The sequence below is a fragment of the Brassica napus genome, chromosome C1, assembly GCF_020379485.1.
Source record: "Brassica napus cultivar Da-Ae chromosome C1, Da-Ae, whole genome shotgun sequence".
Lineage (NCBI taxonomy): Eukaryota > Viridiplantae > Streptophyta > Magnoliopsida > Brassicales > Brassicaceae > Brassica > Brassica napus.
Window position 1 is genome coordinate 42,891,070 of NC_063444.1, and position 12,463 is coordinate 42,903,532.

The 12,463-nt window shown below is 40.6% G+C and overlaps 4 protein-coding genes across 4 annotated transcripts; 2 read left to right on the forward strand and 2 right to left on the reverse strand.

Annotated features, from left to right (window-relative positions):
- The first annotated feature begins 1,148 nt into the window (after positions 1–1,148).
- On the forward strand, positions 1,149–3,861 carry LOC106453726 (F-box/kelch-repeat protein At3g17530). Its single transcript, XM_013895942.3, has 2 exons — positions 1,149–2,549; positions 2,857–3,861. Exons 1-2 carry the CDS (start codon positions 1,309–1,311, stop codon positions 2,978–2,980), a joined length of 1,365 nt encoding a protein of 454 aa, XP_013751396.2. The 5' UTR covers positions 1,149–1,308; the 3' UTR covers positions 2,981–3,861.
- Positions 3,853–4,587, forward strand: LOC106451563 (pectinesterase inhibitor 2). The gene has a single exon (XM_013893507.3). The coding sequence runs from the start codon at positions 3,911–3,913 to the stop codon at positions 4,433–4,435; it is 525 nt and encodes a 174-aa protein (XP_013748961.1). The 5' UTR covers positions 3,853–3,910; the 3' UTR covers positions 4,436–4,587.
- Positions 4,588–4,644: 57 nt separating this feature from the next.
- Positions 4,645–8,861, reverse strand: LOC106453727. The gene is made up of 4 exons (XM_013895943.2): positions 8,767–8,861; positions 7,967–8,725; positions 5,658–7,822; positions 4,645–5,183 (listed from the first exon to the last, which is right to left on the reverse strand). Exons 1-4 carry the CDS (start codon positions 8,859–8,861, stop codon positions 4,645–4,647), a joined length of 3,558 nt encoding a protein of 1,185 aa, XP_013751397.2.
- Positions 8,862–11,168: 2,307 nt separating this feature from the next.
- LOC106451564 (stress-response A/B barrel domain-containing protein HS1-like) lies at positions 11,169–12,026 on the reverse strand. Its single transcript, XM_013893508.3, has 2 exons — positions 11,805–12,026; positions 11,169–11,566 (listed from the first exon to the last, which is right to left on the reverse strand). Exons 1-2 carry the CDS (start codon positions 11,942–11,944, stop codon positions 11,383–11,385), a joined length of 324 nt encoding a protein of 107 aa, XP_013748962.2. The 5' UTR covers positions 11,945–12,026; the 3' UTR covers positions 11,169–11,382.
- Positions 12,027–12,463: the final 437 nt, after the last annotated feature.

Here is a 12,463-nt window from a genome sequence, read left to right on the forward strand (position 1 = left end):
TAGGGTTTAGTGATTAGGGTTTAGGGTTTATTGATTAGGGTTTAGGGTTTAGTGTTATTAAGATTTAGTTTTTAATGTATAATTTAGGGTTTAAAATTTTCCAATGGTTTACGGTTTATCCAAGATTTATGGTTTATAATTTAGGGTTTGGAGTTTAGGATTTAAGGTATAAGATTTAGTATTTTTCTAAAAGTTTATCAATATTTATTTATTTATTTTTTGTAACTCTTTTTATGTATTTTTATTGTTTTATTTTAAGAATATAATCTTATTTGGAAATTCAATTTTGTTTTCTTTTCTAAAAGATATCAAATATCAAATACTCAAACACTATTGGTTGGTAAATCTAGAGGTTCACCCTAGGGGGTGAACCCAAGAATTTCTCATTATCACCTTAGGGGGTGAACCTCTAGATTCACCCCCTAGGGTGAACCTCTAGATTCACCAGCCAATAGGATTTCATTATTTCAAATTTGATATCTTTTAAAAAAGAAAACAAAATATTATCAAGTTATATTATGTTTTTAAAATAAAAAAGTTAAAAAAAAATAGCAGTTACAGAAAAAAGAATTAAAAAAATATTTTTAACGTCGTCAGCAAAACACTAAACCCTAAATCCTAATCCCTAAACCCTAAATCCTAATCCCTAAACCCTAAACCCTAAACCCTTTGGGTAAACCTAAACCTTTGGGTAAACCCTAAACCCTTGGGTAAACTCTAAACCCTTGGGTAAACCCTAAACCCTTGGATAAATCCTAAACTCTAAATAAAAACACTAAACCCTAAAACTCTAAACCCTAAATCCTAAACCCTAAACCCTTGAGTGTTTTAGTGTTTAGTGATTTTGATTTAGAGTTTAAGATTTATCTTAGAGTTTAAGATTTATCCTAGAGTTTGGGGTTTACCCAATAGTTTAGGGTTTAAAATTTAGGGTTTAGGATTAGGATTTAGGGTTTAATGTTTTGCTGACGACGTTAAAAATATTTTTTTTGTAATTATTACTATTTTTTATTTATTTCTTTTTACCTTTTAATTTTAAAAAGACAATATAATTTGACAATATTTTGTTTCCTTTTTTAAAAGATATCGAATATGAAATAACATAATCCTATTGGTTGGGTGAACCCAAGAATAAGTCTTATCATACGACTAAGATACAATAGAAGCCCAATGAAAAACAGCTTTTAGTTACCCTTGTTTTGGTGTTCAAACAAAAAAACAAAACAAAAGTTCACCTAGTTTATATCCTTTCTCCTATATACTTTCTGCCTGGAGAGATATTAGGTCAGAAATCACTACTAGAAGAAGATGGTGATGATAACCGACCTTCCATTTGATCAGGAAAAGAAGATACTCGCCCGTGTTCCGAAAGAGTCTCGACCACAATGGCAAACTACTTGCAAGAGATGGTACGCTGTACGCCAAGATCTACTCTCCAAGAAACACTTGGCTCGAACAGGAAGAGAGTTCATCTTATTGTTGAATACTAATGTTTTTTCAACAACCATCAACCTCCAGGGAGTCCATAACAACGTTGATCCGGTGATGGAGTTCGGAGGTAAACTTGGATCTTTACAAGATTCAAATGATTTACAAATACATGATATTTTCTACTGCAAGGGGTTAGTGCTATGCACTATGGTGGGAAAACAAATGCTCGTGGTTTGCAACCCTAGTAACCGTGAAACTAGGTATGTCGAACCTAGAACAAGACATGGCTGTTTCGAATATGCTCTTGGATACAAAGGCAGCAAGTCTTCTTGTGTTAATAGCTACAAGATCTTGAGGTATTGTCGTTATTTCGACAAGCAACTGATGCGTACGGTTTCTGAGTTTGAACTGTATGACTTCATGTCTGACTCATGGAGGGTTTTAGATGTTGATGAGCACGATTGGGAAATATCTGCTCGTGGCGTCTCTGTGAAAGGAAACACTTACTGGGTTGCTAAAAAGAAGGACGACCAGTTCATACTCAGTTTTGATTTCACTAGAGAGAGATTTGGGCTTCTCCCTCTTCCGTATGAGAGTGTTGGTACTGAAGATTCCATTAATTATAAGTATGACGATACAGCTGTTCTGTCAGTTGTTAGAGACGAACAACTCTCGGTGTTACATCAATATCTTCATGTGTATTCATCAGAGATGAAGATATGGGTAAGCAATACAATTGACACCAAAAAGGTGTCGTGGAGCGAGTTCTTGGTAGTGGACGTAGTGTTGTTAAATGTTGTTAGTTTCGTGGTTGACGAGGAGCATAAAGTGGCAGTGTGTTGTAGTACAGGCAAGGATGATCCTGATGATGAGGATGATCCTGATGATGAGGATGATCCTGATAATGAGGATGATCCTGATCATGAGGATGATCCTGATGATGATGGTGAAGAAGAGTGCACCAGCATTTCAATTATTGGAAAGAATATACAAAGTCTTGTTTATGATGAAGGGGCTATAGATGGATCATGGCCTCATCTCATGAATTACGTTCCAAACCCGGTTCAAATTTTAAGGAAGGGTACGCGCAAAAGCAAAAGGAAACGAACTACAAGAAGGTTAGTCAATTATATTAACTAAGTTCCATTTTTGTTTTTCTTTGTTCTAATGATCTTACTCAAATACTTTGTAATTGCATTGGATGCATATAGAGAAGAGTAGTTATTGAGAAACTAATTAAATATCAGCATCTTAGCTTCATAGATTCATATACTTTGTTCTTAAAACGGAATGCTTAAATCTCACACAAAGATTGTTCTCTTTTAAGAAAAATCTGCATGTTTAAAACACTGCTTAAGGTATATATATATTATTATGTTTCGGGTATGGGTTCTCTTTAACTGTGTGTGAGCTTTTAATTAACAGTTATGAACCGGAGGGCAGTTCGGCAAGAAGCGTTGAGGAAACGAAAGTGACACCAATAGACAAAGCTAAACGAGTTTTTAGGGTTGTTTTGAATGTCCCAAAAGAGTTTAGGAAACGAGAGTGAACCCATACCTAAAGCATATCGAAGTACTCCTGCTGTTGCTTTGAATATCCCAAATATTTCTATCTTTTCTTCTCTTTTTTTTTGGACAATCCTAAAGGTAGTAATAAATTGAACGCATATTGAAGTTTATTATCTTATTTTGACTCTTAAAATCAGAGTGAATGCAATGGCTTTGTATTTCATTGAGGATCTGTATTGATTGTATTTATCGGTGATTACTATCAGTATCGAATATACATCAGATAAATGCGAATGAAACACACACTAACTGTAGTTGAACCTTCTTCAAGGACCAAGGGAAGATTTTTTTCTAGTTGAGACAATAGAATTGCTTAGTAAAACGCTCCATCAACACCACAACTTTGTGGCTTAACTGTAAAGCTTCGACAAGTAATGGTCTTTGCGGTTGTTTACGGTATTAACACGAACTCAAAACTTCATTCTAGTCTCGTATATACGTACTTTAATGGACTACTCTAGAAATATTCTTGACAATTAACCATTATGCACTCAACACTTATTTGTTTGTCCATACGTATGGCTTTTATATCCAAGAAAATGGCCTTTCTTGCGTTACAAGAAACATGTTTTCGATTTTATCTCCTCGTTTTGATTCTATATATTTAATGGAATAAACTGTTAAATGTCATTGACTCTGGTGTTATAACCTAAAAGCCATGCATACACTCATAGTCAAATTGCAATGTCTTATATTAGAACTTGTGGTCAGATAACTTATCTCAACATTATTTCTAAAAACAGCAAACTTTTTCTCTATCATTCCTTAGAACTTGTGGTTTAACTAAGAATCAGATACAACAACAATCCTGTCCAAGAAATTGTATTAATAGTTCTAGTGGAAGCAATCAATCGCAAGCGTCTATAAATATTTAACCTCAGGGACAATAACTTTACCAAAAAGAACCAAAGATGGCAACAACATACATGGTGAACAACGTTCTTGTATCTTGTTTGATGTTTTTTGTAATGATTGGTTCCTCAAACGCAAAACCTGCAGACATAAAAGCAATCTGCGGTAAAGCAAAAAACCCATCCTTCTGCACAAACTACATGAAATCAAACCCAAAGATTTCAGGTGCTGATATTAAAACGCTTGCAACGATTACCCTCGGCTCTGCACAAACAAGCGCATCAATAGCTTTGACGAAGATTCAGTCTCTTGCCACGAAAGAAACTAACCCTGCTTTGAAGAAAGGATACACCTCGTGCGTGGAGCAGTACAAGAATACAATCAGCAGTCTCGATGAAGCTAATACGAGCCTAACGTCAGGAGATGGTCCAGGGCTGAACATCAAGGTCTCAGCAGCTATGGAAGGTTATACAACATGTCAAGATGGCTTGTCGAACGTCAAAGCTGATCCTTCAATTGTGAAGGACACGGGTGATTTTCAGAATGTTTGTGGCATTATTCTTGTCATCTCCAACATGATGTGATTAAAGAAAGGGCTTGCGATTACATCAAACAGTTATACATGTATATTACATAGACACAATCAAGAACCTATTTTCTTCCCTATTTGCTGTTCTATTAGCATTATTGATTAAAAATATAAGAAATTAAGAAACCACAAGTATTTTTTTTTTTTTTTGTAACACTTGCATTTCATTAATTAAAAGAAGTTCAAGAGGCCTCAGGCCCCTACTTAGCCCACTAATGGGTCTGAAACAAAGGAGTTTGAAAGGGAGAATTTTGCTAGTCGATCGGCTTCTCCGTTGAGAGCTCGAGAGACATGAGAGAAAGATTTCTCGACAAAAACAGAAGAGATCTGTTGTATATCTTTGACAATACCAAAGATCTCTTTCACCTGCATGTCGTTGTTGATAGCTCTGATGAGCGTTAAGTTGTCAGAGAATGCTTTGAGTTTTGGATACTCTAGATCCACTGCGGAAAGAACACCAGCTCGGAGGGCAATTGCTTCTGCGATGAGTGGTGAGCTAATTGAGTTGAAGGTCGTGGTCCCCTGATTGATGCAATTACCGGTTGTGTCTGAGAAGATCCAGGCGACTCGTGCCCGCTTCGCCTTTTTTTCATATGCCGCATCCGATTTACAAATCATGTAGCCTTCCTCATTGTTGGTTGTCTGAGCCCGCCTTTCTCTAGGTAGTGTCTGATTGGGTAGTTTCGTTTGATGTTGAGCACTGTTCCATTCTCTAGCTAAGCTAATGGCTTTTGTTGTTGTTTCTACAGATGTGAGGATCCGATTCTCGAAAATGTAGATGTTGCGAGCAGACCAAAGAGCCCAACAAACCCATGGTAGTATGTCTGTTGGAATGCCCGTTGGGGGGAGGCAGATTGCTTTCCTAAATTCCACTAATGCTTGTTTGAAGGAGCAGTCCGTAACTAGGTGAACTACTTGTTTCAGTGGGATTAGATTCCAAACTTCTTAGGGAAACAGGCATAAGAAGAAGGTGTGCATTGCCGTTTCCTTTGCCTTGCATCTAACACAAAGGGCCTCTGAGTTAATGCCTCGTTTTTGTAGGAGCTCTCCCAGTGGTAGTGCTTCTTGGACAATAGACCAGAGGAACAGTTTTATCTTCGGTGCGTATTTTGTAGCCCATACATCTTTGTTCCATTGGAAGCTCTCCAAGTTTTGATTAATGGGAGCTAAAGTTTCCGTGGCAGCTGTGTATTAACCCGATCTTGTGGTGTAGGTACCAGATTGGAGTGGATGCCAGACAAAGATGTCCTCCGCGTGAGCATGACCTGGTTGTATCATTTGGATCTCCTTTGCAACCTGGGGTAGTAATTCCTCAATTATCTTCCTGTTCCACTTCATATCAGTAGTAAGTAGATCTGCCACTGTTAGGTCTAGAGCATTCTCTGGAATAGGTCCAAAAGGTCTGAGGTTAGAGTCTAGGGAGATCCAAGATTCTTTCCAAACCTTTGTCTTTACCCCATTTCTGATAGCTTTGCCAACGTTTCCTTTGAGTAGGTCTCTCCCATGTAGGGTACTTCTCCAGCCATGGGAGCAAACCTTAGGTAGTTGGGCCTCTAGGAATGATTTCTTGTGGCAGCACTTGCCTAGTAACACTCTAGCCAATAAGCAGTTTGGGTTTGTAAGTAAGCGCCATGCCTGTTTAGCCAGTAATGTTTGATTGAAGAGTTGGATGTCTCTGAGACCTAAACCCCCTCTGTTTTTAGGTTTAGTTAGCTTATCCCACGCTATCCAGCACATTTTTCTTTTGCCATCCGAGGAGTTCCACCAGAATCTAGTTAGAACTGATTGGATTCTTTTACACAGGCTGATAGGTAACTCGAAACAAGACATGGTGTAAGTGGGTATTGCAGTGAGCACTGACTTCAGCATAGTCAACTTTCCCGCTTTGGAAAGATGTCTTGTGGAGCGGTTTGAGGCCTGTTGTCTGATCCGGTCAACTATGGTTGTGAAGAGGTCCCTTTTCCTTCTTCCAAAAAGCTCGGGTAAGCCCAGATACTTTCCCGAGCCTCCTTCTTTTTCAATTCCCAATGCTTCTTTAACTGCTCTCTTTATTTCAGGAGGTGCTTTCGTGGAGAAAGTGATGGAGGATTTGCCAACGTTTATCTGCTGACCTGAGGCCTGTTCATAAAGCCCTAGGATGCTTTTCAGTTTGGCGCAGCTAGTTGGGGATGTTTGGCAGAAAAACATAGTATCATCTGCGAAAAGCAGATGATTCACTCTTGGACTGCCTCTTGCTACCCTGATGCCTTGTAAGGTACTGTCTCTTTCTGCCTTTTGACAAAGCCCTGATAATACTTGGCTGCATAGAATGAAGAGGTACGGGGAGAGCGGGTCTCCCTGTCTTATTCCTCTTCTAGGCTTCACCATTCCATGCGCTGAATCATTAATGAGGTAGGAATAGGACACCGTTGAAACGCATTGCATGATCAGATTTATCCTTTTTTCATGAAAACCTAGACGTTGTAGAACTCTTGTGATGAAAGTCCATTCCAATCTGTCATAGGCCTTAGACATATCAGTCTTCACCGCCATAGTGCATCGTTTTTGCGCTTGTGATGTCTTTAGGAATTGTAGAACCTCATGTGTGATAAGAACATTATCTGCTATGGCTCTCCCCGGAATAAATGCAGATTGATTCTCCGAGATTATATGCTGTAGGACTGGTTTTAACCGTAATGTCAGTAGCTTTGATATAATCTTGAAAAAGACGTTACAAAGAGCTATAGGGCGGTAGTTTGCCACTGTCTTTGCTCCCACTATCTTTGGAATCAATCTCACGTATGTTATGTTTTGTGAGGGTCTGAGGGCTCCCGTGGTGAAAAAATGTTGGACCTCCTTGATGACAGTCGGGCCCACGACCTCCCAGTTTGCTTGGAAGAAACTGGCTGAAAAACCGTCAGGTCCGGGGGCTTTGTCTAGATTGATCGCAAAGGTAGCCTCTTTAATCTCCTCCGCAGTTGGATCTCTGATTAATCCTTCATTCACTTGTTGGGTTACGCAAGGATGAAGGGCTTCATTGAGAATGTGGAGGTCTTCTGTTTGGGTGGAGGCAAATAACTTCTCATAGTAGTTGCATACTGCCTTAGCTATCTGTTCTTCCTCAAACCAAGGTACGGCTGCCTCATTTTCTATGACTGTCATCCGGTTCTTTGATTTTCTGGCTTTAGTAGTGGCGTGAAAATATCTAGTATTGGCATCACCCAACGTTAACCATAGTTGTCTACTACGTTGCCTCCAATACTCCTCTTCTTGTTTGTACACCACTAATAGGCTCATGTTGGTTCTGTGAATCAGGTCATCATCTAAGACGGGATTTGACATAGCCTCATCAAGTTTAGTTCGAAGCTCCTTTATCTTTTTTCTACTATTCTCCCGGAATTTCCTGCTCCATTTGCAAATTGCCTGTCGGCAAAGTGATAATTTATCTTCCACATCCAGGTGGGTATTTGATTCCCAAACTTCTTTCACAAGTTGTTTTATTTCATTGTTGTCCTTCAATCTTCGGTCAAATCTGAAGATTTTTTACCCCTTTTTCCTTCGTGTGTCTAGGAAGTTCAAGAGAGGGCGATGATCAGATGCCTCATATCTCATGTATTGGCTTCTACAAGAAGGGAACATATCCATCCATTCGCTGTTGCTTATGGACCTGTCTAAGCGGCATTGGACTAGATGTTGATTCCTCTTGCCTCTCCAGGAGAGGAAATTTCCATAATGCTTAACGTCAAACAGCTCGTTTTCAGACAAGAAGGTTCTGAAAGCACAGAACGAACCTTCTGCTCTTTCCGCTCCCCCCTTCTTCTCGCTGTTGTCCGTGATTTCATTAAAATCACCAGTTAACAGCCAATGTTTTCCCGTTGGTGGGTGGAGAGTAGAGAGCTCATTCCAAACCACCAGCCTCTTTGTGTGATCTGGTTCACCGTACACAAAAGTCATCTGGAAAGTCATGCATTTCTCAGTAATTAGCGTGTCAATGAAATTTTTATTGCTTGCTCTAACTGTGAGTTGGATGTCATTCTTCCAGGTAAGGAATAGTCCTCCACTTCCCGGGCTGTTTGGGGGAACTTCGTGGTAGTTGTCAAGGGGGAGCCAATGAAGAGTTTTCTTGATCATATCCAGGTCGTTTTTGGTCTCCATGAGGAAGTAGATGTCGGGAGCGTTTCTCTTGTGAATCTCCCGTAAACGCTGGACCGTTGCAGGGTTCCCCAACCCGCAAATGTTCCAGCTCAGTGCGACTAAGGAGCCTGGGGTTGCGGAACCCGAAAATCCGCCTTCTTTCGAGTTATCGCTGGGATCAAGTTGATAGGAGGGTTACTCGCTGTTAGTGACCGCTCTCCATCATCGGTGAGACTTCTGTTTCTCTTGTTTCCTTCCCCTGAGATGTTCCCTGAATCTCTACTTCCTGATCCTGGAGAGTTTCTCATCAGTGAGATTTTTCTTTTCTTTGAACCTGCTCCTCTCAGGATGTTGGGGCTGTTTTTGGAGTTCCTGCTGACAGCGTTACGATTGCTCTTTCCTCAGACCTTGTTTTGGAATTCTCTTAGTGTCTCCTCTTTCTCGGCTTCTTGAGGTTGCTGCTCTTGATTTGCTCTTGTTGTTTCTCCTGATTTATTAGTGGGGCTAATAACTATTGACTTTAATCTCCGAGCCTTTTCCTTCCTCCTTTCAGAGGGTGTTAAGGGTTTATGTTGTGTAGCGCCACCGTCATGAGGAACCGGTCTGGGATCTTCTTCTTTGTCATCACCAACTATCGGGTTGATGGTAATTGAGGGGTTCGGGATGAGGCAATCTTGAATTGAGTACTCACACGCTGGTGGGGGTGTATTAGGATTACTAGCATCTCCTTCACTAGGTGGGTTAGGCCCCCATTGTTCCCGAGACGCTGCTGAGATGATTCTTGCTGCAGTCTCTTCCATGAGTCCGTTGGCGTCCCCATACATGACTCGTTGTCTTCTTGCAGCTGCTTCAACTGGATCGGCGCAGCTGAGGTACTGTCTTGTAACCTCCTGTAGTTCCTCCATGACATCCTCCATTGCTGGGGCTTGGTTGATATGTGTGAGTTGTTGTTTCATCCCATTTGGAGTATTCATGTTCATTGGGGGCTCATGGCCTTCTGGTTCTTTAGCAGGTGGAGCTGTAGGTACCTTCGCCTGTATTGGGCGCCACTGTCCCGAGCTTCTTTGTGGAAAGAGATCTCGACTTCGTTGAGAGGCTCTTGAGGTAAAATCCCTATCTTTTACGTAAGAGGGAGATGAGTATTCTTGCCTTTTCTCATATGTAGATTTATGGCGCCAGGTTGTGGAATCATCCCTTTGCTGTGTTGCCTTCTCAGAAGGAGGGGGGTTTCGGGTCTGTTTAGTGCTCACTCTGACCCCAAAAGCCCTCCCGTGTCTGTCTAGTCTCTCCTGAAAATTGCGGTCTGTGGGTTCTGCATTGTCCTGATTCCTAGCTCCTTGTTGTACCTCAGTTGGTGTTCTTCGGTCAAAACCCTTGGAGCGATTTTCTGATGGGAGTCGAGGCATGACTTCTTTGTAAGCTTTTGTTGCTTCCCTGCTCCCGTAGTTAGCTTCTGTTAGAAGTCTTGTAGTAACTCTAACAGAGTCCTCTCTCGCTTTTTCAGGGCAATTCTTCCATGAGTGGAGGAGTGAAGCGCAGACAGAGCAGTGCATCTCCAGTTTTTCATACTCAAGTGTGATAACACTCTCTTCTCCAGAGTCGAATTCAACGATGGATTCCTTGATTAGTGGCTTTAGACCGTCGATATGAACTCTGATTCTTGCTGTGGTTTTTGTCAGTTCGTGGTTCTCCAAGGTTCCCAGCTCCTGAGCCACTCTGTAGATCATATCTTCATGCCAATAGTGCAGCGGAAGTCCTTTGATTTTAATCCAGAACGGGATTATTGATGGGAAGGTGGGGGAGATGATAGGTTCCCATCTTTGCAGGATGACCATCCAGTAGGCAAAATGATAGGGTCTGTTGTCAAGAACTCTCCTCAGGTCATCTTCTCTCTCAAAGCGAAATTGGAAACAGCTGTTCCCCAGATCTGAGCCAACAGCGCGACCACGAAGGTTCCACTTTCGTGGTAGCGACGGAATGAGAGCCCAGATCTTTTGCTCTTGAGGGTTGGTTAGTCGTCCAATAAGCGTAAGTGCATTGTCTCTTATTAGCGCTTCATTGTTAAGACAGGGAGCCTTGATCCTCTTGATTCTGTTTGACGGTTCTTCACTCATCTGGTGTTTTCCTTTCTCTTCTTCCGTGAATCTAGGTGCCATTTTGGTGAGGGAATTGAGAGTCTCGAGGTTCCTTAGTAGCCGTAGCTCCCGTAAAAACCGTAGCTGGAGGAGTACAGTGTCGACTCCGAGCTCACGTCCAAGATGGTTTCTGGTAGCTTGTCTTGGAGAATTTGAGATTGGGAGCTTCTTTGTTGAAACTTTATACGAGGGTAAATGTTGGTTGAGCGTTGATGAGTTCTATGGTTGCAAAACACTGGGAGCAGATTGCACCGATAGATTGTATTGTGAGATCTGTATCTTGAAGTTCAAATTCGATGAAGAGCTTCTGTGGAGGACGCCTTTTCAAGTAAAGAAATAGGGTTTTCCAACGGGAAGGAAGAGTTGACCGGTGAAAACTTTCCTTTGTTGGGAAGAAAATGAGTAGTCACTATAACGCTATTACACACTGGTCACCTAGCTAGCTTCACCTTACCTCGTAAGTTGTGTCTGGGAGAGAAATCTCACCGAAACATCACCCCTTATATGTAAAAGAGATAAATCCACACCACAAGTAATCACACCATAAAAGAAAACACACATTGTCTGATACAAAAAAAAAAAAAAAAAGAGATCGGCAGAAACATTATAACAACATAAGCAAACAAAAGGCCATGATTCCTCAAAAGGAACATACTTTATTTTAAAAAAAAAAATTGATCACAAGATGATGAATCTAAACAGAGGTAGGCTTGTAGTCTATAACCAACACTTTATCCAAGCTGCCTAGGAACATGTTGGCGAACTCAACGTGAATAGGATGACCAACGTACTCAGCTACAGCTTCTTTGCTCTCAAATGTGGATTCAAAGATATGTGTGAAACCATGATGCAGATTCTCTATGCTCACATCTTTTCCCCTACAATATTATTTTTATTTTTATTACATGAATTTAATTTTTAGGACAAAACCAATGAGTTGCCCAAACAAAAAAAAAAGGGCAGAACCAATGAAAATCAGTAAAGACAAGACTCATTCAGTTTGGTTTTAACGTTATCTAAAATCATATTATTGATAGATGATAAAATTAATCCCTAAAGATTCAATTTAGATCTACAGTACACCAATAACAATCAAAACAGAAGCAGAGAAGTTACCATTGGAAAGCTTTCATAGGTTCAATGAGATTGACGAGATTCGCGTAACCTTTGATAAGTTCGTCGATCTTTTCTTGGGTTACGTCGTCTTTGAACTTAGCAAGCAGAACGTGCTTCACTGGTCCCTTTGCTTCCTCCATTTTCTCCCTGCGATCCTCAGTGCTCTCTTTTTCTCTCTCTCGCCAATCTATCTGTATGTTGCAGTTTATATAAATGGACGGTCAAGATCTGATCTACATAAGACTTTATAAATAAAACGTGCTAAACACGTGCGTCGCATTATTACCTTCCGTATCAAAAAAGATATATTTTTTATTTTTTGTCAACTGGAATTTATTAATGGGTCAAAGCACTAAAAAGACAAAACCCAACAAACTATAAAACATAAATGTCCAAAAAGACCAACACTTTACAAAAGACTCTGGACCGTAAACCCAAAGAGAAAAACCGTAGAAGAAAGGCAAGGTGGCAACATCACCACGTATTCGATCGCCCGACGATCAATGGACACGCATCAGGCCGAGGCGCAACTTGCTTCCTCCGGAGAAAACGAGGTGATACGACGGAATCCGCCGACAGCAGAAGCCGATGATGAAAAATCGCTCACATAGAGCTATCTTTTCAACGAACCAAGTCGCATACCGGATCAACGCTTCAAA